Here is a 27,303-nt window from a genome sequence, read left to right as displayed (position 1 = left end):
AAAAGTATACGGAGGCTGCCATATTTATTTCCTTTTAATCAATACCAGTTGCCTGGCAGCCCTGCTGGTCTATTTCTCTGCAGTAGTATCTGAATAACACCAGAAACAAGCATGCAGCTAGTCTTGTCAGATCTGACTTTAAAGTCTGAAACACCTTATCTGCTGCATGCTTGTTCAGGGGCTATGGCTAATAGTATTAGAGGCAGAGGATCAGCAGGGCTGCCAGGCAACTGGTATTGCTTAAAAGGGAATAAACATGGCAGCCTTCATATACCTCTCTCTTCAGTTCCTCTTTAAAAGGAAATAAATATGGCAGCCTCCATATCACTGACACCTCGGATTCCCTTTAAGTAATATTGGATTAACTTTGTTGCACAAGCATTCTGTTAATTTTAGGCTGGGAAAAGAGTATTGAAAAGGTAACATTGCGGCAATCTTGTGTCTCCCTGTCTTTTTCGTTAGTTTTTTTTCAATGTCCAAAGTTTTCGTTTTCGAATCGAGCAATATACCAACAGGAGAAACGCATGCTGCTGAAATATGCTGACATAATCCAAAGATACAAAACCCTCACTTCTGAAATCGAGGTGCAATCTGGTGACGTCCTTAAAATCGATGCCCTCGGCCTTGGCGATGCGCCCCGCCTCCTCCCCCGGTCCCTGCTCCTCCACGGCGCGTCTCAGCATCTCATCATCAATGACGTTAGGTTCCGCTGTATCGTACAGAGCGCTCATCTTCAGGGGTTTCTGCATGGAGGAAATTTCAATAAAATGTGAATGCAGCACACCTTATTTATAGTACAGTATGAGTATAATGGCTTTGTGTAAGGTGGCTGCACACTGTGCAACAGCAGCCCAGTCTGACAAGCAACTGATAACTCCCCAACTCTTTCAGCGCAACATTTGGCCCCAAAACACCCTGGTGGTCACCTCCCAATCCCTGTATACTCCTAACATCAGGTGAGCAAAATGTATTTTTCATTTATTTATCTTTGATTATCACTGCTCTTCCCTAAAACAGCAAGCGTAGTGACGTAGTAAAATATTCAGGATATCCACTTTTACGTACATTTTTCTGGTTTCAGCATCAGTAACAGGGGCGTAACAATAGACCCTGCAAGAGATGCATCTGCAGGGGGGTCCACAAGCTGCAGGGGGACTCGTGGGGGGGAGAAGTTTCTTTTTCCTGTCCTGAGAGAATGACAACTAAGGGCACGGAGAGAAAAAAAACTTTATGCTCTCTGCACAATTGTTTTAGGCCTCTTTCACAGTGCGACATTAAAGTTGCACGTTAGAAAATGTTTTAATGTGGACAAACGCACAGCAATACTAAGTCTATGCGACATTCACAGTGCACACGTTGCGTTTGTGTGTAACGTCTAGCGTTATTAGAAGGTGCTGCATGCTGTGCGTTATACACGTTATTCGCTGCGTTAGACTGTTTGCACATGCTCAGTAATGACCTGGAAGCATACTTTTCATTGCCTGTATGCCTACTGTATGCAACGATAACAGGGCATAGAGTTGCGTTGTGACATTTTTGGGACGTTGCATTGTTAGTTTGTGTTGCGACTTTAACGTTGTATCAAGACGCAACGTCCCACTATGAAAGTAGCCTTAATGACTGCTTCTGCTCAACCACTGATAACGAATAATACAAAGTTTAGCAGAGAAAGATTTGTAGACAGTCCCTCTTCAGTGTGCAGCAGGCTCTTTAGTACAGCCCCCAGCCCCCAACCTCTCTACCCCTCCCCAAGTGCTGTGTACTGTAGTGATGCCAGAAGAGTCTGCAGAGCCAGTTCTGCTCCATCAGAGGAGGACAGAGTGAGTGTAGTAAACTGAAGCTGGGAGCACACTCATCTGTCTGTTTTCTGTATGCGTTTTCTGCAAGCCATGTGTGTCTGTATATGTGGAAACATGCACATATCACAGATGCTAATGTCACTGATAGAGAAAACGCTTCCAGTGCTGCACTGCTGTCAGTTTTTATCTGCATGGGGAAAACACATACCAATGTGCACTAGCCAATTTAATAACATTGTTTCTCAGTTTACCTGTGTAGAAAGTGAGGGGGTGGAGTGGGCCCCCCCATTTAAAATTTTGCAGGGGTCCCAGTGATTCCTACTTATTCCCTGACCGGAAACACTTCCTATATCTATATATTACTGTATATTGGTATGCAGCAATGCCCCCCCTCCCCCTGTCATGCATAGCCTAGGCTGTTTAGCTATGCGGAATTCTTCCACCAGAGCACTCTGGGAGACCATTTTTTTTTCTACTGGCTTCAGAACACAGAGACTACAAACATTCCGCAGAGCTGCACCTGCCAGCGGTAAAGATGTCGCCGCCTATGATAACATTTTAGAATGTAAGAAGTTTTAAATCAGGATGATACCATTTATTGGCTAACTAAAAATGAATAAAAATAAGCAAGCTTTCGGACTATATAATATTTCGGAATATTATTATTATTTTTATTCATTTTTAGTTAGCCAATAAATGGTATCATCCTGATTTAAAACTTCTTGCTTTTACTGATGGCTAACACGGTACAATACCCTACTGCTACTATTTTAGAATGTAAATCAGGGAGAGGAAAGATTTTACAATGGGAAATCACTGACTAAATCATTTATAAATGAATATTGTAAACTATAAGCAATATATTCATTAAGTTATATTCAGTGCAGTCCCTCTGTAATACATTCATTGTAAAACAAGTTAGGGAAGAGTTTAGAGGCTGAACATACAGTTTGAAAGGACATCATTTTTTTTTTTTTTAGATAGAGATTTCTGTATTCAGATCAGACGTGAAATGAGCACAAAAGAGGAAGGTGGGGGAATAAATAGGATTTAATACTGGGAAAAAAAAAAGCTGAGACAGAGCTCTGCAGTATTACCTGGAGGCGCGTCCTTGGTTGTCAGGAGCAACGGGTCACGTGCTCAGCAACAGCCAACCAACGCGCTGCTCGCACAATACCCGGCTGACAATAAAGCTGGGTCATTCAAAGGCCAGCTAAACCAATGCCTGGCTGTGACGTCACGCCGGGGTGTAAGGGCGTGGTCAAGCTGTGAGCGTAACACTGGAGACAAACGGGGGAAGCAGCCAATCGGAATGCAGGAGCGCCTGCATGAGGGCGGGATAAACGCACAGTGACAGGGCGGAGAGCCAATCACGTGAGGGTTCTGACGTATCCCTCCAATGGGAAGCGGGAGGGGCGGGATCTCGGCTTGTCTGTGGGAGAGAGCCTGAGTCCGGCTGTTTGTTGTCATCAAGATGGAGTTTCTGCTGGGAAACCCGTACAGCACCCCGGTGGGCCAGTGCATCGGTAAGGGGGGCCCCTGTGTGTGACTGCTGGGCCCTGTGCTGTGTGTGTGACACCTCCCCCCTCTGCTGTGCACACCCACTGAGTGACACCCCCCCCCCTGCAGTACACAGCTCTGCTCTGTATGACACTGCCCTCTATATAGGTGACACCCCTATATTTGTGACACTGTCCCCTATATGGGTGACACTGTCCTCTATAGGTGTGACCCCCGCCCCCCCATTCTGCTGTATACATCTCCTATGTGTGACACCCCCCTCTGCAGTACACACTCCCATATGGGTGACACTGCCCTCTATATGGGTGACACTGCCCTCTATATGGGTGACACTGCCCTCTATATGGGTGACACCCTCTATATGTGTGACACTGTCCTCTATATGGGTGACACTGTCCTCTATAGGTGTGACTCCCCCCTCCTCTGCTGTATACATCTCCTATGTGTGACACCCCCCTCTGCAGTACACACTCCCATATGGGTGACACCCCCTATATGTGTGACACTGCCCTCTATATGGGTGACACCCTCTATATGTGTGACACTGCACCCTCTGCTGTGTGTGACACCCCCCTCTGCAGTACACAGCTCCTATCCAAATCCAAAAAAGCTTTATTGGCAGGACCAAATACATTTAGCATTGCCAAAGCAAAGCAAAACAAAACATTAACATGGGGAGGGGGGATTGTGGGAATAAGGGAAGGATAAAGGGGGTTGGGGTATATAGTCCATAGGTGTGTGGAGGATGTAAGGGACAATATGGGGGGCTGGGATATACAGTCCATAGGGGGTATTGGGGGAATACAGTCCATGTGGTATCATGTTCCTCTCAGTTGGTGGCAGGCTGTGACATATCGGGCAGCTTTTTGCGCGGTTGTTTCCTCCTCCCCCAGTAGGATGTAGAGTTTCCTCTCTTCATCTGTGGAGGTAAAATCCTGGATGTGGGCGGAGAGTCTCTGGAAGTGGGCGGTCCTCACAGGTGCGTATTTGCTGCAGTGTAGCAGGAAGTGGGCCTCATCCTTCAAGACCTCCTGGTTGCATTGTCTGCACAGTCTCTCCTCCCGGGGCTTCCATGTCTGTCTGTGCTGCCCTGTCTCTATCTCCAGGCTGTGGGCACTCAGACGGTACAAACTCAAGACCTGTCTGTCTTTGTGGTGATGTAGCCTCCCCAGATATGGAGCCAATGGGCTCTATTCTCAATGAGTTTCCGCATGCGGTAAAGTACATGCGGGAAGTTTGCACCCAAAATACCGGCAAGTTGGGATTCTCAAAATGTTCCGCATGTTTTTTCCGCATGCGGAAAAAGTGTGATAAAAGTGCGGGATTCATGCGGTAAAATTTCCGCAAAAGTCGGTATTTTCCGCAATAAAAGATCAATTCTCAAAGATGTTCAGGCGCATCTTTTCTTCGTTAATTACCGAATTTTTATCACCTACAAGAAGTAGGTGATATATTCCGCATCCCATTGACTTTAATGAAGTGTGGAGGCTTAAGGGCTGTGCTTGGTGGACTTTAACTTTTTTTTAAACACTTTTTCATGCGACCTTTTTACCGCATGATTCCCGCATGAATAATGGCCGTTTCCGCATCTTTTTTCCCGCATGCGGCAAACATGCGGAAAATGTTAGTGAATGCTTAAAAAATGCGGAGTTTACCGCTGGCGGGAATTTACCGGTAAAATTTTGCGGTACTTTTGGCTCTTTGAGAATAGAGCCCATTGTGTACTCCCTCTGTAGTGATTGATAGACAGCGAGTTTCTTGGAATTCTTTATGTCACTTCTCCATTCCTCTATGTATCGTTCCTTGCAGCTTTCTATAGTCCGTTTTATTTGGGCTTTTGTCAGCCTGTGTTGGTGGCCTTGGCTGGGCTGGCTGCTGATGCTTTGCTTGAGAGCGCGTGGTATGGCCTCGCCCCCCTGGCTCAGTGAGGCTTTATGGTGGTAAGTGCTGGGGTTGCTGCTCTGTATATGTGCCCAGTATGAGAGTGCCCTCTGCTGGATAGTAAGCCATAGTTGGAACCTGCCTAGCTCTGCCCGGCAAGCTGAGTTTGAAGTGCTTCGATGGACTTGGAGGAGATACTTGCAGAACTCTAGATGGAAGATTTCTGTGTGACCCCCCCCCCCCCCCCCCCCCCCCCCCCCCTAGTATACAGCTGTATGTGTGTCACTGTCCCCTGTGCTGTGGGTGACACCCCCTGCTGTACCCATGCCCTATCTGAGTGACACTGTCCCCTCTGCTGTGGGGGACACTCCCTATATGTGTGACACCCCCTGCTCTATACACTCTCTATCTAAGTGACACACCCCTATATGTGTGACACCCCCTATCTTTGTGACACTGCCCTCTATTTGTGTGGCACCCCCTACCCTCTGCTGTATACTCCCATGTATGTGTGAGAACCAAATCCAAACTGCTTTATTGGCAGGACCAAATACATTTAGCATTGCCAAAGCAAAATATTAGCATGGTTGGGGGTGGTTGTGGTAATAAGGGAAGGGTATAGGGGGTTGGGATACACAGTCCATAAGGGTGTGGAGGATATAAGGGTCAGTGTAGAGGGCTGGGTCAGGAGGGTATAGGGGCAGTATAAAGGGTATACAGTCCATAGGGGTGTGGAGGATATAAGGGACAGTGTAGAAGGCTGGGTGAGGAGGGTATAGGGGCAGTATAAGGGGTATACAGTCCATAGGGGTGTGGAGGATATAAGGGACAGTGTAGAAGGCTGGGTGAGGAGGGTATAGGGGCAGTATAAGGGGTATACAGTCCATAGGGGTGTGGAGAGAGTATAGGGGGCACTATAAGGGGTATACAGTCCATGTGGTGTCATGTTCCTCTCAGTTGGTGGCAAATAATGACCTAGCAGACTGCTAAGGGCACAGTTATTTCCTCTTTTCCCGGTAGGATGTATAGATTCTTCTCCTGATCTGTGGAGGTGAAATCCAGGATATGGGGCGGAGAGTCTCTGGAAGTGGGCTGTCCTCACAGGTGCGTATTTGCTGCAGTGTAGCAGGAAGTGGGCCTCATCCTCCAGCACCCCCTGGTCACATTGTCTGCACAGTCTCTCCTCCCGGGGCTTCCATGTCTGTCTGTGGTGCCCTGTCTCTATCTCCAGGTTGTGGGAGGAGAGTCTCTGGAAGTGGGCGGTCCTCACAGGTGCGTATTTGCTGCAGTGTAGCAGGAAGTGGGCCTCATCCTCCAGGACCCCCCTGGTCATACTGCACAGTCTCTCCTCCCAGGACTTCCATGTCTGTCTGTGGTGCCCTGTCTCTATCTCCAGGCTGTGGGCGCTCAGACGGTACAGGCTCAAGGCCTGTCTGTCTTTGTGGTGGTGTAGCCTCTCCAGATATGGAGCCATTGTGTACTCCCTCTGTAGTGATTGGTAGACGGTGTTTCTGTGAGTCATTTATGTAAATGGAATATGTTGGCGCTTTATGAATTAATAATAATGTCACTCCTCCATTCCTTGCAGCTTTATATAGTTCCTTTTATTTGTTGTGTATCCTTTGCTTCAGGGAACATGGTATGACCTGGGTCCTGTGGTTCAGCAAGGCTTTATGGTGGTAGGTGCTGGGGCTGCTGTTCTGTATGTGTTGTCCTGTATGAGAGCACCCTCTGCTGGATAGTCAGCCATAGTGGGAATCTACCTAGCTCTGCCTGGTAGGCTGACTTGGAGAAGATACTCGCAGAACTCTAGATGGAAGACGTCTGTGGGGCTGGAGTCCCATTTTGATTGGTCAGGGTAGGTGACTGGGCACCATACCTCATTGCCATAGAGCAGGATTGGGGTGATGTTGCAGTCAAATATTTTTACCCAGACTCCCAGCTTTTAGGTGGTAAAGCTGCCTTCTGATGGCATAACAGGTTCTGCAGGCCTTTTCTTTCAGGGCTTCTACGTCTGGCTTAAAGGAAGCATCCGAGCTACAAATAAAAATGCAATCTTCTTACCCAGGGCTTCCTCCAGCCCCTGGCAGCCGGTATGTCCATCGCTCCAGCTCCGGAGTCCCGGGATCCCCTCCGTTTCAGATGCTGAACTGCGCCGATGTCATTCACTCTCACATTGTCTGGAGTGTTCTGCGCAGGCACAGTACTTCTGTGCCTGCTCAGTACACTCCAGACAACATGAGAGGGATTGACAGTGGCACAGGCGCAGTAGATGCCGACCCGGCGAGGTCGGCATCTGAAATGAAGTGGATTCTGGGACTCCGGAGCTGCGGTGAGGGACATACCGGCTACCAGGGGCTGGAGGAAGCTGCGGGCAAGTAGATCTCATTTTTATTTGCACCGCGGATATTTCCTTTAAAGCTTCCTGATTGGTTAATCTCCAGCCTCGGGTAGGTTTAACTGTTGGTGGACACCAGTGGGGAGCCATTTAATATAAATGAAGAGGTGGGTTTTTTTTATTTCCATTCCTCCTCTGGAACACCATCATTTTTGTCTTCTTTGGGTTGATGGGCAGTGCCCATGTGGTGCAGAAACTCTCCAGTACTGCCAGGCTGTCCTGTAGCCCTTCTCTAATGGGGAGAGCAGCAGGAGGTCATCTGCATACAGCAGGAACTTCACCTCACGGTCATGCAGGAAGAGGCCTGGTGCTGGGGAGGATTCCAGGGCTACAGCCAGTTGGTTAATGTATATGTTAAAGAGTGTTGGGTTCAGACTGCAGCCCTGCCTGACTCCTCGACCCTGCTTGAAGAACGCGCTTCTCTTCCCGTCCACTTTCACACTGCATTGGTTCCCAGTATATGAACTCCTAATGACATCATAGATTCTTCCTCCTTTCCCCCTCTCTGGGAGTTTTAGGAAAAGGCCTGGGTGCCACACCGAGTCAAACGCCTCTTTAAAATCTACAAAGCAAGTTTGTATTTTGCCGCGTGAGCTGTGGACATGGGTCTTGACGAGGCTGTGCAGTGTGTAGATGTGGTCGGTTGTGCGGTGGTTTGGTTTGAACCCGGCTTGGGTTTTGCTGAGGAAGTCCTGCTGTGTGAGGTAGGAGAGGATCCTTTCATCGATTACGCTGTTAAAGGGAACCCGAGGTGAGAAGGGATATGGAAGCTACCATATTTATTTCCTTCAAAACGATGCCAGTTGCCTGGCTGTCCTGTAGATCTTCTGGCATACATTGTGTCTGAGTTAAAACCCTGGAACAAGCATAAGGCTAATCCAGAATGGAGCAGTGCTTTTCAGCGCTGCTAGATTTGGGCGCAGCCGGCGCCACCATAGATTATAATGGCAATCGCAACTACAGCGGCGCTCAGTGAGTAACGTCGGCGCTGTCAGAAGACGCAGCCGAAGTTGCTTAAAAAACACAATAATTCGGCCTCCAGCAATCGCTGGATGCCGAATTATTTCATTCCCCCACTATCCATGCCGGCCTGGAGGGGGAATAGTAATTAACACGGCCCGGACTTGTGCAGAAGCAGGATCGGGTATATATCGGCTGTATCCTGCGCCCAAGTCTACTGGCGCCGATTTTAAATGTATGTAATTCAGAATACCTGATCTGCATGCTTGTTCAGGGTCTATTGCTAAAAGTATTAGAGACACAGGATCAGGAGGCAACAGGAGAATTGGTGATTGGGAGCGCTGCTAATTTTTTGCTGTTTTTACAGGATCATTAGGACTGCCAGGCAAATGGTATTGTTTAAAAGGAAATCCATATTTGTCTCACCTCGGGTTCCCTTTAAACAGTTTCCCCAGTGTGCTGCTGACACAGATTCCTCAGTAATTTGCTGGATCATATCTGTCTCCATTCTTGTAGATGGGTGTTATGAGGCCTTCACTCCAGGCCTGAGGAAAGGAGCCCGCACTCAGGATGAGGTTGGATAGTCTTGCGAGTGCCTCATGTATGTCCGGGGGGCTGTATTTGATCATCTCTGGCAGGATTCCATCTGTACCGCTAGCCTTCTTACATTTTATCAGCTTTGTTCTTTCTCTTATTTCCTCCATCGTGATTGGTGTATCCAGGGGGTTTTGAAAGTCCTTGATTGTCTCCTCCATGTCCTTCAGTTTTGCGGCTATTTGTTTCTGTTCCGGGGTTTGGGCATTTTCTGGGATGTCTTTGTAGAGGTCCCTGAAGTAGTGGAGCCTGATGTGGCCATTTTGGATGTGTAGAGGGCTTTTCTTGGGCTTAGTCCCAATGTGGTTCCAGGTCTCCCAGAATGAGTTGTCTTGGAGGGAGTCCTCCAGCTGTTGGAGTTTGTGGGAGATGTGGCCCTGTTTTTTCCGCCTGAGGTTGTCTTTGTATTGCCTCTGTAGGTGGTAGTGGTCTTTTCTCAGGACTCAAAACCACTAGCGGTCTTTCCTAAGCGCTAGTGATTTGAAAAGCTCTTGCTAATGCAAGGCTATGGGTGAATTTTATAAAATTGCATCGCTCCAGTGGGATCACACCCATAGCATTACATTAGCACGAGCTTTTCAAATCACAATCTCTTAGAAATGGCTTAGTAACGTACTGCTAGTGGGCTCCAGGCCTTAGGTCCTGGTGGTTGAGGTCTGTGTACTTTTGGTTAGAGGTTGCCCTTAGAGAATTACGTAGAGCATTGCATTCACTGTCAAACCATTTTTGGGACTGTTTATTGGTGGGTCTCTTGAAGTTGGTCTGCTTGAGGCCAGCTAGTACTGCCATGGTCTTTAAAGAGAAACTCCGACCAAGAATTGAACTTTATCCCAATCAGTAGCTGATACCTCCTTTTACATGAGAAATCTATTCCTTTTCACAAACTGACCATCAGGGGGCACTGTATGGCTGATATTGTGGTGAAACCCCTCCCACAAGAAACTCCTCCCACAAGAAACTCTGAGTACCGTGGTACTCCTGGCAGTTTCCTGTCTGGGAACCTCGCTGCATTGTGGGAAATAGCTGTTTACAGCTGTTTCCAATTGCCAAAAAAGAATGCAGCAGCTACATCACCTGTCCACAGTAAAAATGTCTCCATGTAATGTCAGAATGTAAATCAGGGATTTAAAAGATTTTACAATGGGCAAACACTGATTAAATCATGTATACATAATTATTGTAAAAATGAAGCACTTTTTTATTACATTATTATCCACCAGGGAGGCAGCGCAGCAGTGTTTTTTTTTTTAATTTTTTTAAAATCATGTAGCTAGCCTAGCGCCAGCTACATGACAGCTGCTGAGCAGCGGCATCCCCCACCACCTCCGATCGCCTCCGGCGATCAGGCCCGTCAGGAAATCCGGTTCTAAACGGGATTTCCATTAGGGCTTCCCCCTTCGCCATGGCGACAGGCGCAATGACTTCATGGACGTCGTGACGTCAGAGGGAGTCCCGATCCACCCCTCAGCGGTGCCTGGCACTGATTGGCCAGGCTGCGCAGGGGTCTCGATGGGGGGGACATTCTCTAATGTGGCGGATCGGCGGGGAGCAGTGGCGATCGGTGAGTTCACGTAGCTAGCAAAGTGCTACGGTAGCTGCATGCAACAAAAAAGATTACGCAAATCGGCCCAGCAGGGCCTGAGAAATACTCCTGCGCGGCATAGCCCGAGCTCAGCTCGGGCTTACCGCCAGGGAGGTTAAGATGCTACTGAAGTCCTTCACTGCACGGCTTGCACCTTGTTGGTTGGTATCGGTTGATATAAAAGTTTGTCAGCAGTTCTTGGATTTTGGCAGTGTTGGTCATGTTGGTGTATTCGGTGGCAGACTGTTTGGGCCTTCTGAAGGGTGGTAGCAGCTTGTAGAGAGCGATCTGGTGAGGCTGTTGTGTGGTTGGCTTATCAGTGGTTTTCAGGTACAGTACGTGGTTGTGGGCTGACAGGTGGTGACTATGAGGGCATTGATGTCTGTGATAACATAGTCCACCATACTGCTGCCCACGTTGCTGTTCATTGTAAATCTCCCAAGAGAGTCACCCCTGGTTTGCACATTCATTATGTATAGGCCGAGGTTCCGGCACAGGTTCAGCAGGGTTTTCCCTGTTTACTGTCTTGTCTTGTAGCTGCTTCTTGCTGTCTGCTTTGGTTCCTGGTAATAGTAAGTGAGGACTTCCTGGCTGCACTCCCCTCTTGTCATCTGAGGTGCATAACGATTACTCCACCAGAGCACCAGGCAGGGCAACCGATTGTAGAACCAGAAAGACCGGCACAATCTGTTCAAATTATAAATACATATTCTTGTCTTTATTGCAAAATATCTCCCCACACCGTGCAATTAGTATCACGTGAAAACCAGTTCAAGCTCTCGGCAATAATAGATTTTCTTGGCAGTTTGCCTCTAGGCCATTGTCTGTCGCCAATATGTAAAAGCAGGGCTGTGGAGTCGGTACAAAAATCACCTGACTCCAACTCCGACTCCTCGGTTCATGAAACCTCTGTCTCCAACTCCGACTCCTCAGTTCATGAAACCTCTGTCTCCAACTCCGACTCCTCAGTTCATGAAACCTCTGACTCCGACTCCATGCACCCAAAATTGCTCCGACTACACAGCCCTGTGTAAAAGGCACAGATATATGGACTAACACTCTAGCCTGTGTGACCAGTATGCAGTAGGTACGGTAATTGGATAGACTGTGGGAGCTCTTATCTCCTATCTATTGCCACGAGCTTGTACTGGTTTTCATGTGACACTAATTGCACAGTGTGTGGAGATCTTTTGTAATAAAGCCAATCATAGTTTATAATTTGAACAGAGTGTGCTCGTCTTTCTGGTTCTACAACTGGTGCCTGGCGATAGCTCTCTCCTCCAAGTATTTGTGTGTTTCCATCAGAGGTCAGATAGTCCTTCTCTGTGCCCCCCCCCCCCCCCCTCCTGTATACACTCCCCTACATGTGTGATTCCTCCCCTCTGCTGTGTACACCCCTACATATGTGATCCCCCCCCACTGTATACACCCCGGACCCCCCTATATGTGACGCCCCCCTGTTGTACACACCCCCTATATGTGTGCCCCCCACTGTATACACTCTGCTACATGTGCGATACCTCCGCTCTGCTGTTTAAAATATCTATCTATCTATCTATCTATCTATCTATCTATCTATCTATATATATATATATATATATATATATATATATCTCCATCTCTTTATATACACTACATGCACTCCATGCGTGTGTTGTATTCGGTCTCCTCTGCCATAAACAGTCTGGATAGGCTCCCTGTATATTTGTGACACAGTCACCTCTCCTTTACCAAGTCATAGGGCCCCGTTCACATCTGAAAAGCTTTTTGCGAAAGTGATTTTACTGCGATTAGCGCTGTAACATCACTGGAAATCTCCGCTATTCAGAGCAATAGCAGACAGCGCTTTATTAAGCACTGTTCCGCCATCGCTCCAGAATCGCAGCAAAACTGCTGCATGTAACGCATTTTTGCGATTAGCGCTAATTGCAAAACACCTGCGATCGGCGCGAAACGCGGCAGTGAGATCAGTCATAGGGTAAAATAGCACTGTGTGTGTGCGCGCTGTATGCAATGTGTTGTCTGTGTGAGTTGTGCCATTGTCTGCTACATACTCACCCTTTCCTATAAACCTCTCCTGTGTGCTCCCTGATACAGGCACACCCTGCATGTTGTGTATACATCTCCCGAGCTGCACACACCCTCTGAATAAGTAGTGACAGACATGCGTGTCTTGTGGGTGAGCGATCCTATTGCAGGCATGTCGTCTGGATCTCCTGTGAGCTCTGGCTTATTAGCAATAACAAGGTTACTATGAGATGACAGAAACGTCCCATGTTGGGGACACAGCGAAGGAGGGCTGCTGTACAGGTCACTGAATGCTGCAGTTACTGCTTCCTATACTCTCCTCTGGCTTGTCTGTACAGTGCTCACTGCTCAATCTTCATCTGAAGCAAATATGTGTTCCTGGTTATTTACTAAAGACCTGGAGAACATGCATGATCCCGCAGATGTGTCCTGGACCTCATGTAGCAAGAATGGATCCTAGCAGGCTACAGGACTGCCAGAAAGCCAGTGAAATAGTAATCCTGGGATGGGAGTCTTGTGCACAAACTTGTAAAGAGAACTTTTATAGCAAAGCCTGGCAGCCCTGAGCTTATTCAGCATTTGGTGTAGCTTATTACAAAGGGTTGTCATTACAGGTACAGGACTTCTGTTTATAGCAGCTGGTGTTGTCAGCACTGTGCATAAAACAGGGAGATTTCACGTCTTTTTTTTTTAGCCTGCTTTACTTTGGTGTCAGCAGAAAGAGTTGATGGCTGTTCATGCCCGTCAATATTTTTCCAAATCAAACTCTTGAGGTGCTTTTTTTATTTATTTATTTCTTTTGAAACTGTACCTTTTATATACTGGCATATAAGCCTAATTTTTTCAGCACAAAAAAATGTGCAGAAAAGTTACCCTCCTCGGCTAATATGTGAGTCAGTGGAGCAGAATGGATGGTGGAGCAGGTTTTGTTACTGGCAGAGGAGTGTAAGGATCGTGCTCTAGTGATCCTGCTCTTGCCAGCCAGCTCCCTGCTGTGCCTGTGCCCCCCCATTCCCTGCAACATGGTGTGCAGAGTGCGCTGCTCAGGACTACCTGTGTCCCCTGGCTTGTGGAGCGGAGCGTGCAAGTAACGTGTCAGCGGGGCAATGATCGGAAATTCTTCCTGTCGGACAATCGTTGTCTCTCCTATCTATAACGCCATCTAGTGGCATCTTGAGACACAGCTCTATCATCCTTGGGGCACATCTGGCTATGGTGAGGGGGGCTGACATGTACGGGGGGCACATTTGGCTTCTGTGGAGGGGGCTATACTGGGGAGGGGGCTTATACGTGAGTCAATCAGTTATTTTTATTGTTTCTGAGGGTAAAGTTGGTACCTCCACTTATATGTGAGTATATATGGTAATTGGTTTTAAAATCACGCCAAGTTTTTTGAGTGTTTTGCTAGAAATGCAATTTTTCTGCGTTGTCATTGACTTACATTTAAAGCACGGATTGCACACAAAAAACATCAAACCTGTATTGCAGTTTTAAACTGCAGGAAACATGCGATTTCGGTGTTTCCAGCACTCTGCAACCATGTTTCTCTGTGATTTATATATAATTATTTTTTTCCTGTTTGTTTTGCATCCATTGCGATTTTTTTTTTTTTTTGGTATCTTTGCAAAATGCATAGTAATTGTGAACGCGTCGTGCAGAGGAAAAAACATATAACCGTCCTCTCCATATTGCCAGGGCCGCGCCGAGGCAGAGGCAAGAGAGGCTCCAACCTCGGGGAAATGTAGGAGTGGCGCACAACTTGCTCAGCTATCATTCACCTATTGGGCTTGATTCAGTAAACTGTGATAACTGGGATACATGGCAGTGGCTGCAATGGCAGCGATCTGCATCGGCACAGAAGTCATGTTAGTCTATGGCGACATGGGTATTTTTTTTTCTTCCATGGACTTCCGCATACCCTGAAAGCAGGAAATGACCGCAAGCACGTGTCACTTCCTGTTTGGCTCAATGACAGATGGGGAATACCGCGTTATGCGGGGTTCCCCAAAGACCTGTTTTGGCAGCGCGTCTGCCGCACCACACCGCTAGCTTGCAGTGTGAATCCAGCCTAAAAGGGAGGCTTCCATATTAATTTCATTTGCCTTCAGTTGCCTGGCAGTCCTGCTGGTCTTGTGTAACTTACACACCTGAAACAAGCATGCAGCAAGTCCAGTCACACTTTACTCCGAGCACCTGATCTCCATGCTAGTTCAGGGGCTATGGCCAAAAGTATTGAAGGCAGAGGATCAGCAGGGCTGCCAGGCAATCTGCATTGTTTAAAAGGAAATAAATATTGCAGCTTCTATATCCCTTTGCTTTAGGTTCCCTTTAAAGGACTTACGCGGCCAAAATGGCTAAAAAAGCCAAGTACCTGCAAGATGTTTAAATGCACGGAGGACGCCGTCCGCGCCCCCGTGCAGTTCCGCCGGGTCCCCTTCCTGAAATCCCCCCCCCCCCCCCACCCGTGCAGTTCCGCTGGGTCCCCTTCCTGAAAACCCCCCCCCCCCCCCCCCCGTGCAATTCCGCTGGGTCCCCTTCCTGAAATCGCCCCCCGTGCCGATCGCGACCCCACAGGCCGTGTCGGGCTCTTATGCCGCTCCTAATATGACTGCCGGAGCTGGCCGCGGCTGCGCAGCTCTAGGGCCAACCCCTCCGATCCACGCTACAGTGCCGGACTCTCCTGCCGATCCTCTGCCTCTAATACTTTTAGCCACAGCCCTTGAACAAGCATGCAGATCAGGTGCTCTGACTGAAGTCAGGCTGGATTGCTGCATGCTTGTTTCAGGTGTGTGATTCAGACACTACTGCAACTAAAGAGATCAGCAGGACTGCCAGGCAACTGGTATTGTTTAAAAGGAAACATCCATATCCCTCTCAGTTTAGGTTCCCTTTAAATGATTTATATAATTTAAAAAGTAAAAATAGAGCATTAACCTCCTTTCCGGTCTAAAAAATCCAGCAAGGAGGAAGCGCCGCACTTCTTTTTTATTTATTTTTTTAAATCATGTAGCGAGCCCAGGGCTGGCTACATGATAGCCGCTGAGCGGCGGCATCCCAGCCACCCACTACGATTGCCTTCGGCGATCAGAGTATGCAGGAAATCCCGTTGAGAACGGGATTTCCTGCAGGGCTTCCCCGGTCGCCATGGCGACGGGGCGGGATGACGTCACGGACGTCGGGACGTCCCAGGGAATGCGGTGCGGCGGGTAGCGGCGAATTGGCGGCGGCGATCGCGTACTTCACGCAGCTAGCAAAGTGCTAGCTGCGTGTAGGAAAAAAAATTATGCAAATCGGCCCAGCGGGGCCTGAGAAATCCTCCTGCGCAGGTTACCCTGAGCTGAGCTCGGGATAACCTGCAAGGAGGTTAAAGGCTACCCGAAGTGACATGTGACATGATGAGATAGACATGTGTATGTACAGTGCCTAGCACACATATAACTAGGCTGTGTTCCTTTTTTTTTTCTTTCTCTGCCTGAAAGAGTTATGCTGGGCATACACGGCTCAATTTTGCCGCTTGATTCTACCACTCGATCAATTCCCCACTCGATTCTGCAGTCAATTCTCTTCCGCTCGTTTTTGTCATCTTTATGCATTGTCTTTAATGCGGAATCAAGCGGAGAAGCAATTGGGCGGGAGATCGGACATGTTGGAAATGATCTATCGAGCCATCTAAATATGTCTTGTCATCTTACCTAACTGTATGCTGTAAATACGTAGTCTAGATGTTACTTAGTATAGATAGACAGAAGATAAGACTGGTTATCGTTCACCAGGAATGTTGCCAAGAGCTATAACCCAAAGGGCTTACTACAGAACCATCTGCTTCGCTAAGATGTAACTACATGTACTATATATCTGTTGTCTGAATAAACTCCTAAACTTTGAGGACGCCTAAGAAGTTCTATCTCCTATGCTGTTGCTGTGATGAGTCGAGTTCTCACACTTCCTGTAAATTGCAATTCTAAGGAGTTGCTGGTGCCAGAACAAAGGTGTAGTGTTGTTGCCAATAGCAACCAACGTATAGTTTCTTACACCGTGTATTCCCAGCATAATGCTGGATACACACCATGCGTTTCCGCGTCGCACGCGGCCGTCGATACGCGTCGATTCGATTATTTCTGAACGAATTTCGATGATTTTTAGGTCGAATGCCATGTAAAGTATGGCAAATCGACCTAACGATCCATCGAAGCTTGAATCGGACATGTCGGAAATAATCGAATCGATGCGTATCGATGGCCGCATCGAACGCGGAAACGCATGGTGTGTATCCAGCATTAGACATCAGGTATGTAAGTGGCAGTTCCTGTCTGAGTCAGGACTGCGTCAGACTACAGTGTGATCCTCACCGATAAGAAATTCCTACTATAAAACACTTTCCTAGCAGAAACTGGCTTCTGAGGGCAGGAAAGAGATAAAAAGGGTTAATCGTTTGTAGATTTTAGCTCTGGCATACTTCAACGAATGTGTCATTGAGCAAAAACAACAAAACAGTAAAAACTTAAAAAGTAGATTTAAATATAATATAAAACTGTGGAATATCTTAAAGTCATTTTTAGGAGAAGGAAGATAGATACAATTTATTTCATATAGTTTATTTTCACCTCGGGTGTCCTTTACAAGATTAAAGGAAATGTTAAAAATAACGAGATAAAGCCAGGAGTGAGATATACATGAATGAATGACGAAAGTTCTTAGTCTTGTTGTCCTTCCAGTAGGGTTAGGGGGGAACTGTGTTTGTAAGGTACGTAGGAAAATGGAGTCCTCCTTCAAAGAGAAACCGTAACCAAGAATTGAGCTTCATCCCAATCAGTCGCTGATACCCCCTTTTCCATGAGAGATCTATTCCTTTTCTCAAACGGATCATCAGGGGGGCTGTATGGCTGATATTGTGGTGAAACTCCTCCCACAGTATGAGCCTTGTTGGATTGTGGGAAATAACAGCTGTTACCAACTGCCAAAAAATGCAAGCAGCAGCTCCTTCCAGTGACATCACCTGTCAGCAGTAAGAATGTCACCATGTAATACATGTCAGAATGTGAATCTGGGAGAGGAAAGATATTACAATGGGCAAACACTGACTAAATCATTTATACATAATTATTGTAAAAGTAAAGCACTTTTTTTATTACATTATTTTCACTGAAGTTCCTTTTTAAAGAGGCACTGTGATAAAGAATTGAACTTCATCCCAATCAGTAGCTGATACCCCCTTTTACATGAGAAACCTTTTCCTTTTCTCAAACCGATCATCAAGGGGACTATGTATGGCTGATATTGTGGTGACCCCCCACTCCTCCTGACAGTTTCCTATTTGTGAACCCCATTGCATTTTGGGAAATGACAGCTGTTTACATCTTTTTCCAACTGCCAAAAAAGCAAGCAGCATCCGCCAGCAGTAAAAATGTCACCATGTGATAAATGTCACACTGTAAATCAGGGAGAGGAAAGATTTTACAATGGGCAAACACCGACTAAACCACTTATATATAATTATTGTAAAAATAAAGCACTTTTTTATTACATTGTTTTTCACTGGAGTTCCTCTTTAAATGACCTTCTGGTGACTCCAGCAATGTCTGCTCTTCCTTCTGGTGGTAAATAGAAGACAAATTCCCGCCCATGACTGATGTTCTTATAGTCTCAGACCAGTAGGAGGGGTTTCCAGCTTGGATGGATAGTGGGAACCTTTCAGCCAGGATCCCAGAATGTCAGAGTAGACCTATTGGCCTCAATTCACGGAGCTTTATCAAACACTTTATCAAACGTTTGATAATTTACCTTGTGTCAAGTCTTGTTTTGAATTCACTAAGGTGTTAGATTTTTATCAAATGTTTTATCGATAAAACCTTCAATAAATCTATAACACCTTAGTGAATCCAAAATAAGATTTTACACATGAGGTAAATTATCAAACGTTTGATAAAGTGTTTGCTAAAGCTTAGTGAATTGAGGCCATTGTGTAAATGTGTCAGACTAACTGGGATTTACCAGATTTATCTCAGTAGAGTAATTGTCCATTCATAACCGCCTCTGTGCAGATTTCAAACATGAATATAACAGCTCAGTCCTTACAGAATAGATTGAAATGATTCCCTTTCCACACTGCCAGAATGAAACATTGCTAAAATGCTTTATTTTAGCTGAGGATTTGTATGGTGCGCTTTCCTGGATATTTAAGGTTCATTTTTGCCCTTAAAGGATACCCGAGGTGACATGATGATAGAAATGTGTATGTACAGTGCCTAGCACACAAATAACTAGGTTGTGTTTTTTTTTTTCTCTGCTTGAAAGAGTTAAACATGAGGTATGTACGTGGCAGTTTCTGTCTGAATCAGACATGAAGTGACTACAGTGTGACCCGCACTGATAAGAAATTACAACCATAAAACACTTTCCTGGCAGAACATTGCTTCTGAGAGCAGGAAAGAGATACAAATGGTCAATAATCAAACAATAAAAACTTAAAAAATAGATTTAAATATAAAACAAAACTGTGGAATATCTTAAAAAGTCATTTTTAGGAGAAGGAGGATAGATATAGTTGTTTATTTCATTCGTTTATTTTCACCTCCGGTGTCCTTTAATACATGACATGTATTAAAGCGGATCTGAGATGAAAAACTAACTATAGCAAGTAACTTGTCTGTATATCTTACCTAAAGTTTAGACAGCAAATCTAGCTGCAAACAGCTTCAACAAAATATTATTTCTTCCTGTGATACGACAGCAGCCATGTTTGTAAACATTACACACAGCAAGCTTATCTGCATCTTCAGCATTCAGTCTGTGAAAAAAACCTAATCCCCCCCCCCCCTCCTCCTCCCCGCTGCCTCTGAAATCTCTGGCTAGTAACACCTCCCCCTCCTCCTGACCAGACTGAGCTCCCATAAGCCCTTGCGTCAGCGCCAAGGCACTCTGAAAAGCTGTGGGCGAAGCTTGTTTAGTTTATAGGGAATTAGAGTATTAAAACAAAAACAAAAAAGTATTTGGCTTGAGGAATGCCCTATAAACAATAGGAAAGGAACACAATTATGCAATGAGTAAAAGTTTATCTCGGATCCACTTTAAGGAAACGTGAAATACATTGAAGCACTGTATAACATATGAACAGACTTGCAACTCCAGGTAGGAGCACACACCAGGGCTTTGGAGGCGGAGCGCCTGGATTTGGAGGTTTCATAAACTGAGAATGAGAAGTTGGATGATTTTTGTACCGACTCCACAGGCCTGGCACACACACACCGGATAGTCTGAGCTCGGCTGTCTGGAAGTTTCCCTATGGGGCTCAGATTCCAGCTGGGTTTCCAGTGCCATGTTGAGTGTATCCGGCTCTTGCATTGAATTTGTTCCCAAGAAAGCTGTACTGAAAAGGGGAACTCTACTGAGCCATTGTTTTTATTTATCTGTACTGAACTTCTGAAAACAACTCGCGTCACTCATGCCAGTTCCTTATTCTCTTTATTCTGTGTATTGCTATTTGTTCAGGCAGATATTCTAGTTGTCCCTCCACTGCCTTTGATTTGGGGAATATTATTTCTTTCTTCAGGGTCTCAGCCGGTAGCCCGCCATTTTTATTCCCCCCGTTCAAAGTATTTACAGGATTTTCTGGAAAACACAAGTTTGCCCTCTTAAAACTGAAGCTATTTGCGACCTTTCGCTGCGCTTTACGGAGTACATAGTCATGTCACAGGACAACTGTAGTGAGAGGGATATGGAAGCTGCCATATTTATTTCCTTTTAAACAATACCAGTTGCCTGGCTATCCTGCTGATCCTCTTCCTCTAATGCATGTAACCATAGCCCTTGAACAAGCATGCAGAATATCAGGTGTTTCTGACATTGTTGTCATATCTGACAAGATTAGCTGCATGCTTGTTTCTAGCGTTATTCATAGACTACTGCGGCCAAATAGACCAGCAGGACTGCCAGGCAACTGGTATTGTTTAAAAGGATATCAATATGGCAGCCTCCATATACCTCTCACTACAGTTGTCCTTTAACTGTCCCTCAGAGGAGCTCACAATCTAATCCCTACCATAGTCAGATGTCTGTATCGTAGTCTAGGGCCAATTTAGGGAGAAGCCAATTAAATTATTTGTATGTTTTTGAGATGTGGGAGGAGGCTGGAGTGCCTGAAGGAAACCCGCACAGACATGGGGAAGGACATACAAACTCCATGCAGATAGAGCCCTGGCTGAGATTCAAACTGGAGACCCAGCGCTGCAAGGCGAGATTGCTAACCACTACGTCATCATGCTGGAGTGAGTTCTCGGATGTCCCACAACAAAGAGATAATTTGCATATTCATTGTGATGCATTGTGGTACACCTCAGAGCCGAAGCAAGTAAATCCAGTGCTGGAGACTTCAGTGCAGCCAGCGCCACCATAGGCCGTAATAGGAATTGCAACTAAAGCGGCGCTCACACAGTAATTTGGGTGTCGTCAAAAGAGGGAGCCCAAATTACTATAAAAACAGCGTAATTTTGCTGTCAGCAATAGCCGGAGGCGTAATTACATATTTCTCCACTGTCCATGATGACCTGGAGGAGGAATAGTAATTACCGCCGCCGGGATTTGTGCAGGAGAAGGATGAGACTTTTTCGGCTTCACCCTGGGCCCAAATCTCTCGGCGGCTTAATTATATGTACGCCCTCAGAGCTCACTCCAACCTGAATAATCGCTAATACCAGTACCTTCTTTTTTAACTACTTAAAGACCGAGTCACGGCAATTGGTGTGAACGTGGTGGCAGCCCTAGGACCGCCTAACGCCAATGGGCATGCAGTCCTGGGGCGTGTTTTGCTGGAGATCGCGCGCATCTCCTCCTGAATGACAGAGCGATGCTCCGTCATCATTCTCCCAGGCGCGATCGCCGCTAAGAGACTGTTAGACGGCGAAAGTGCCGTCTATTTACAATGTACAGCGCTGAGATCTACGGCAGCGCTGTACTGGGGACACTCAACTCTCCCCCTGGGAGGCTCAGAAGCGATCGTCTGTCATAGGCTGATGTCTATGAGAGTCGATTGCTGTGATTGGCGGGGGGGGGGGGGGGGGAGGGGGACATTTTTTTTTTTTTTTTTTAAAGGGCAATTTTTTTTAAATAAACAAACAAACATTCCAGCTGTGGTCAGAGCCCACCAACAGAAACCTCTGTTGGTGGGCAGAAAAGGAAGGGGGAGATCACTTGTCTGTTGAGTTGTACGGCCCTGCAGCAAGCACTTAAAGCGGCAGTGGTCTGAATTGTAAAAAATAGCCTGGTCACTAGGGAGGTGTAAGCCTACGGACCTAAAGTGGTTAAGAAGGCATACTACTGTTTAGCATAACATTTTAGTAAGGAGCCCCTTGGGTCTCTTTCAGCCCCTTAAAGAGGAACTCCAGTGAAAATAATGTAATAAAAAAAAAGTGCTTCATTTTTACAATAATTATGTATAAATGATTTAGTCAGTGTTTGTACATTGAAAAATCTTTCCTCTCCCTGATTTACATTCTGACATTTATCACATGGTGACATGTTTACTGCTGGCAGGTGATGTAGCTGCTGCATGCTTTTTTGGCAGTTGGAAACAGGTATTTCCCACAATGCAACAAGGTTCACAGACCGGAAACTGCCAGGCGTACCTCGGTACTCAGTTTCTTGTGGGAGGGGTTTCACCACAATATCAGTCATACAGCGCCCCCTGATGGTCTGTTTGTGAAAAGGAATAGATTTCTCATGTAAAAGGGGGTATCAGCTACTGATTGGGATAAAGTTCAATTCTTGGTCGGAGTTTCTCTTTAAACAGTCCTGGGAGTTCTGGTTCACCATGAGCTTGCTGGGTACTCTGTAAGTCACCATATTCTGGGCTGTGTACCCCTTTGCCTTTTAGCTCTAGTAAGTTGTGTAGGTTTTGTCTGAGGGCCTCTCGCTGTGCTTCATGTGGAGATGACAGGGATTCTTGTTATGTGATCTGTCTGCTGTATTGCACTTATTATCTCAGTCATTCATTAGCTGTAGATTTGTGCAGTATTAGTCTCCCTCTCATGACCATCTTATGGGCCTCTCACATCGCTGCCATGGAGACTTCCTCTGATGTGTTTTCTATAAAGTACTGATGAGGCAAACTCTGTGTACCTTGTAAACAATCAGATCCATCAGTAAGGGCTCCTTTTTCAAGCGCAGGCGATTTTTCAAAATCACCCTAAAAAAAAAAAAGTGCACTGAATCTCTATGAGAGAGATCACATCTGAGCAGTTCGTTTACGATCTGCACAGCAAAGCGCTGCCTGTACCATTTCTGAGGCGATTCCGCCTCAATGGAAGGTATAGGAAAATGCAAAGCACTCACAAAATCGCTTTGTGCGGCGATTGCGTTCGTGGTTTTAGAATAAATAAATGGTATTAGTTTCCGGGTCAAAGAGTTCACTTCTTGACTTGCGTCAGGGAGTGATTTAAAAAACTGCTCTGGAAAAGCGCTTAGAAAAGCGCTTGTAACAAAAACGCACAGCCCAGTTAGTGACCTGCCTGTCTGGCCTGGTCGAAGGCCACCCTTGAGCCGCCTGCTGGCCGCAAACCAAGTTTAGCACCCGGCTTGCGGCCTAGTCTGGAGGGCATGGAGCATGCTGGTCCGCAGAGGAGGAGGCCGGCTGCTCAGCTGCAGGGCCTCATTATACCTCTCACTTCAGTTCTTTACAGCAGACCAGGAAACATGGAGAAGGGAAGATTGCCTCTGATCGATCTGCCGGTTGTACGTTTCAGCATTTGCTATAGATGGTCTCCTATTACAAGCTTTGAGGTGAATTGAGGACTTGGCTCCCCCTGAGACCCTTCACTCTCAGCCTTATGGCAGGACCGGGCGTTTGAGGACATCAGCCGCAGACCTCACTGCAGAGATATATCCAGTCTTGAACGACAGAACGGAAATCGTGCATATTTGTGATTGACAGGCATGCTTGGTGGGAGGAGCCTCTTGGCCTCCTAGCAGAAGCTGTGACTGCGATTCTGATGACTGGATATTTGGATGGTCATTTGTCTCGGCCTTGTGTGCTGACTCTGGTTCGCTGTAACACGGACGTCAGGCGTTGTTCTCATTCCGCGTGATTTGTGATGCGTCGTTCTGCTGAGCTGGGGTACCCTCGCTGAATACAGGAACACTGCTGTACGACTGGAAGATTGGCAACACTTTATATCTCCATAGCTACCAACTGTCCCTCTTTGGGAGCCCTGTCCCTCTATCCATCTTTCCTCCCCATTTGTCCCTCTTTCAGGACTTTGTCCCTCTTTCTATGTAAATATATATATTTCTCTACTAAAAAATGTTTGACTCTAAACTTTATTCCCATCCTTTAAATTAATATATTTCTAATTTTAATGTTATGTTAATATGAAGGAAAATGACCCAGGATAGAAAGGACCAGTGTGGTTTGAATTATAAAACAACATATTTTTCTTATGAAATCTTTATGGTATGCATGATTATGGGTGTGACGGGGAGTGATCAGGGGTGTGGCAGGGGTGTGGCTTAAGTGTCCCTCTTTCTCATCTCAAAAAGTTGGGAGGTGTGTACTTCTCCTGCGCCTTGAGAGAGAACCAGCTGATGTACACTATAGAATGGTTTTTGCTTTTTTTTTACTTTTTGAAATGGACCTGAACTCAGATCTTCCTTTTTACTCTAAAAGATAACAAAGATACAAATCCTGCAATAAATCTGCAGTGTGGCTACTTCCTGCTTTCATGGAAGCCGACCTATTGTTTACATCCTGTGTTTAGACATTAGCTGCTCTGCTGTGACAGGAGATTCCTGAGCTGACAGCTAAGAGATCAAATTACAACTTGTGATTAGTCAGAGATGAGGGAGGAATTAGTCAGGCTAAACTCTCTAAATACATACAGGGTGCATTTCTCTGTGTTCCTTCTGTTTTGTGCAAGAGTTCAGGTCTACTTTAACCCTTAAAGGGGAACTGAAGAGGGAGTGGTATGGAGGCTGCCATATGTATTTCCTTTTAAGCAACACCAGTTGCCTGGCAGCCCTGCTGATCCTCTGCCTCTAATACTATTAGCCATAGCCCCTGAACAAGCATGCAGCAGATCAGGTGTTTCAGACTTTAAAGCCAGATCTGACAAGACTAGCTGCATGCTTGTTCCAGGTGTTATTCAGATACTACTGCAGAGAAATAGACCAGCAGGGCAGCCAGGCAACTGGTATTGATTACAAGGAAATAAATATGACAGCCTCCGTATACCTCTAACTTCAGTTCCCCTTTAAAAATAAAAGGGGCCCTCTGACAAGTTCTTAGTAGGATTAGTACTGATGTTTATCTCATCATGGGGTTGATGAACGAAGCAGCAGTAATATGGCCTTTGTTTATGAACTTGGTAGTTTTAAGTGATGATTAATAACTATTCCTTTTATTTTTGACGCATCGTCGCCTAACAGCATTTTTCACAATTGCCTAAAATGAATGCAATCGTTTTCTGCAATAGCCTCCTCCTCATCCAGTAATAACTTCTTACCCATAAACCTAGGTTAATGCTAACCCCCAAAATGGTAACGTATGCCAGCCAGCATGGAGCCCCAATACATGTGCCCTCTGAAGCCTAGCCTTGTAAAATTGGTCAGTGATTGGCAAATCATAATTGCATGTGTGTACCGGGCTTTAGGGTGCATTCACACAGCCAAGTTTGATTGGCCAGTTTTACCTCTTCCATGTAGTCTGAGGGCCAACCTATTTTGAATACTATGAACGGATTGCGTAAGTAAGCTCTCATACGGAAGTGGTAAAATTGGCCAATCGTCAGCCAATGAAAATTGGATGTGTGTATGCAAAGACAAAAACAATATCTGATTGTAGGTACAAAGCTTTCCCTTTTAACCCCTCTTTTCCTTCTTCCTCAGAAAAAGCCACAGATGGCTCCCTACAGAGCGAGGACTGGACGCTAAACATGGAGATCTGTGACATCATCAACGAGACGGAAGAGGGGTGAGTGAACTGACAACGCACCTCCCCCGACACCTCTCCTCCCCCCCCCTCTAACATGAGAACAATTACCAGCGGAACCAACTATTTTGTAGAAGCGGCTTCCTAAATTGGAAAGGTCGTTTTTTCTAAGGATATTTGCAAATACTTATCATGCAGATGCATCTCGGAAGGAAGGAGTGCAGCATGGGAACACGGCCACATTCACACCATAAGTCACCCCAACTTTCCCCCCTTGTTTTTTGGGGGGAAAAATTGCATCTTATGGTGTGAAAAATACAGTATAGCTACATAGAGATACCGGTATATCACTAGTTTCTTTTCTTTCTCCTGTCACATTGTTAGTGGGCAGTAAAGCTGATGACCTGCAGGCTCGCAGAGGATCACACAACATGAATTAGTTACACAGAGAGTACATTGTACTTCTTAGCATCTCACTTTGCAATGCCTTCATTTATGTATTTGTTTCCTCTCCGGCTATCTTTCTGTAAAGCTCCTGTCGGGCATAAAATCCAAAATCAATGCTTTTTTATCTGGTAAAGAAGTAATAAGGATGCAGACCAGGCAATCCAAAAGTTACACATCACTATTACTTTTCTTGTTGATAAATGATCATTCCCCAGTTCACCTGACTCTTATTTGGTACATCTGCCGCACAAAGGAAGTTGCAGGGCATGCTGGGTTTTCCTTTTTTTCTTCTCTACTTCCCCTCAGACATAACTAATGCAGCCTGATTGGCTGAAGCCTCTTTCCCTCCTCTTTCTCCTCCCACACCTCTGTTCCTCTCTGATTGGCCAGTATTTCTTATGCTGAGACAATGCACTTTCTATAGTGAAGGGCAGGCAATGCATACACAATCAGGCAGAGGAGAGTAAGGGAGGAAATGACATCAGGATTGGCTTCAAAATAGCCACACTTAAAATGGGAAATGCTAAGAAGGATTTTCTCTTTTTTTACTTTAGAAAAATTACTAAAATCAAAACATGGACAGTGCAATACATGTTATGTAAGTAGAGCAAGTATTTATCTACTTATATATGTGGTTTTTTTTTTCTGAGATAGTATGGCTGACAGCTCCTCTTTAAAGAGAAACTCTGACCAAGAATTGAACTTTCTCCCAATCAGTAGCTGATACCCCCTTTTACATAAGAAATCTATTCCTTTTTACAAACAGACCATCAGGGGGCGCTGCATGACTGATATTGTGGTGAAACCCCTCCCACAAGAAACTCTGAGGACCGTGGTACTCCTGACAGTTTCCTGTCTGGGAACCTTGCTGCATTGTGGGAAATAGCTGTTTGCAGCTGTTTCCAACTGCCAAAAAAGCAAGCAGCAGCTACATAACCTGCCAGCAGTAAAAATGTCACCATGTGGTAAATGTCAGAATGTAAATCAGGGAGAGGAAAGATTTTACAATGGGCAAACACTGACTAAATCATTTATACATAATTATTGTAAAAATGAAGCACTTTTTTATTACATTATTTTCACTGGAGTTCCTCTTGCATTGCGGGAGTCTGACAGCCACAGTCATGATTCATGTCCTACGTGAGTCTCAGGAACAAGTGAGCAGGCCAGGAGTGCC

The 27,303-nt window shown here is 45.9% G+C and overlaps 2 protein-coding genes across 8 annotated transcripts in view; one reads left to right on the top strand and one right to left on the bottom strand.

Moving 5' to 3' along the window:
- The window catches only part of DRC3 (dynein regulatory complex subunit 3), a 58,332-nt gene extending 55,344 nt beyond the window's left edge, over window positions 1-2,988 (bottom strand). Inside the window, exons 1-2 of the mRNA XM_068243553.1 lie at window positions 2,897-2,988; window positions 572-743 (exon numbers count right to left, since the gene is read on the bottom strand). Coding sequence (XP_068099654.1) covers window positions 572-731 — 160 coding nt within the window. The 5' untranslated portion in view covers window positions 732-743; window positions 2,897-2,988. The remainder of the gene's footprint in view (window positions 1-571; window positions 744-2,896) is intronic.
- Window positions 2,989-3,124: 136 nt separating this feature from the next.
- TOM1L2 (target of myb1 like 2 membrane trafficking protein) overlaps window positions 3,125-27,303 on the top strand; it is a 107,604-nt gene continuing 83,425 nt past the window's right edge. For 2 of the 7 annotated variants that reach the window (XR_011022627.1, XM_068243547.1), the window contains exons 1-2: window positions 3,125-3,325; window positions 25,637-25,721. Coding sequence is in view for 6 of the 7 variants with exons in the window: in XM_068243547.1 (XP_068099648.1) it covers window positions 3,274-3,325; window positions 25,637-25,721 (137 nt within the window). In the remaining variant the exon portion in view is untranslated. The remainder of the gene's footprint in view (window positions 3,326-25,636; window positions 25,722-27,303) is intronic. The other 5 variants (XM_068243552.1, XM_068243549.1, XM_068243550.1 and 2 more) reach the window with 3 other exon arrangements.

This window comes from Hyperolius riggenbachi, chromosome 7, assembly GCF_040937935.1.
Source record: "Hyperolius riggenbachi isolate aHypRig1 chromosome 7, aHypRig1.pri, whole genome shotgun sequence".
In the NCBI taxonomy this organism is placed as follows: domain Eukaryota; kingdom Metazoa; phylum Chordata; class Amphibia; order Anura; family Hyperoliidae; genus Hyperolius; species Hyperolius riggenbachi.
This window is presented reverse-complemented; position numbering and strand designations above follow the sequence as displayed.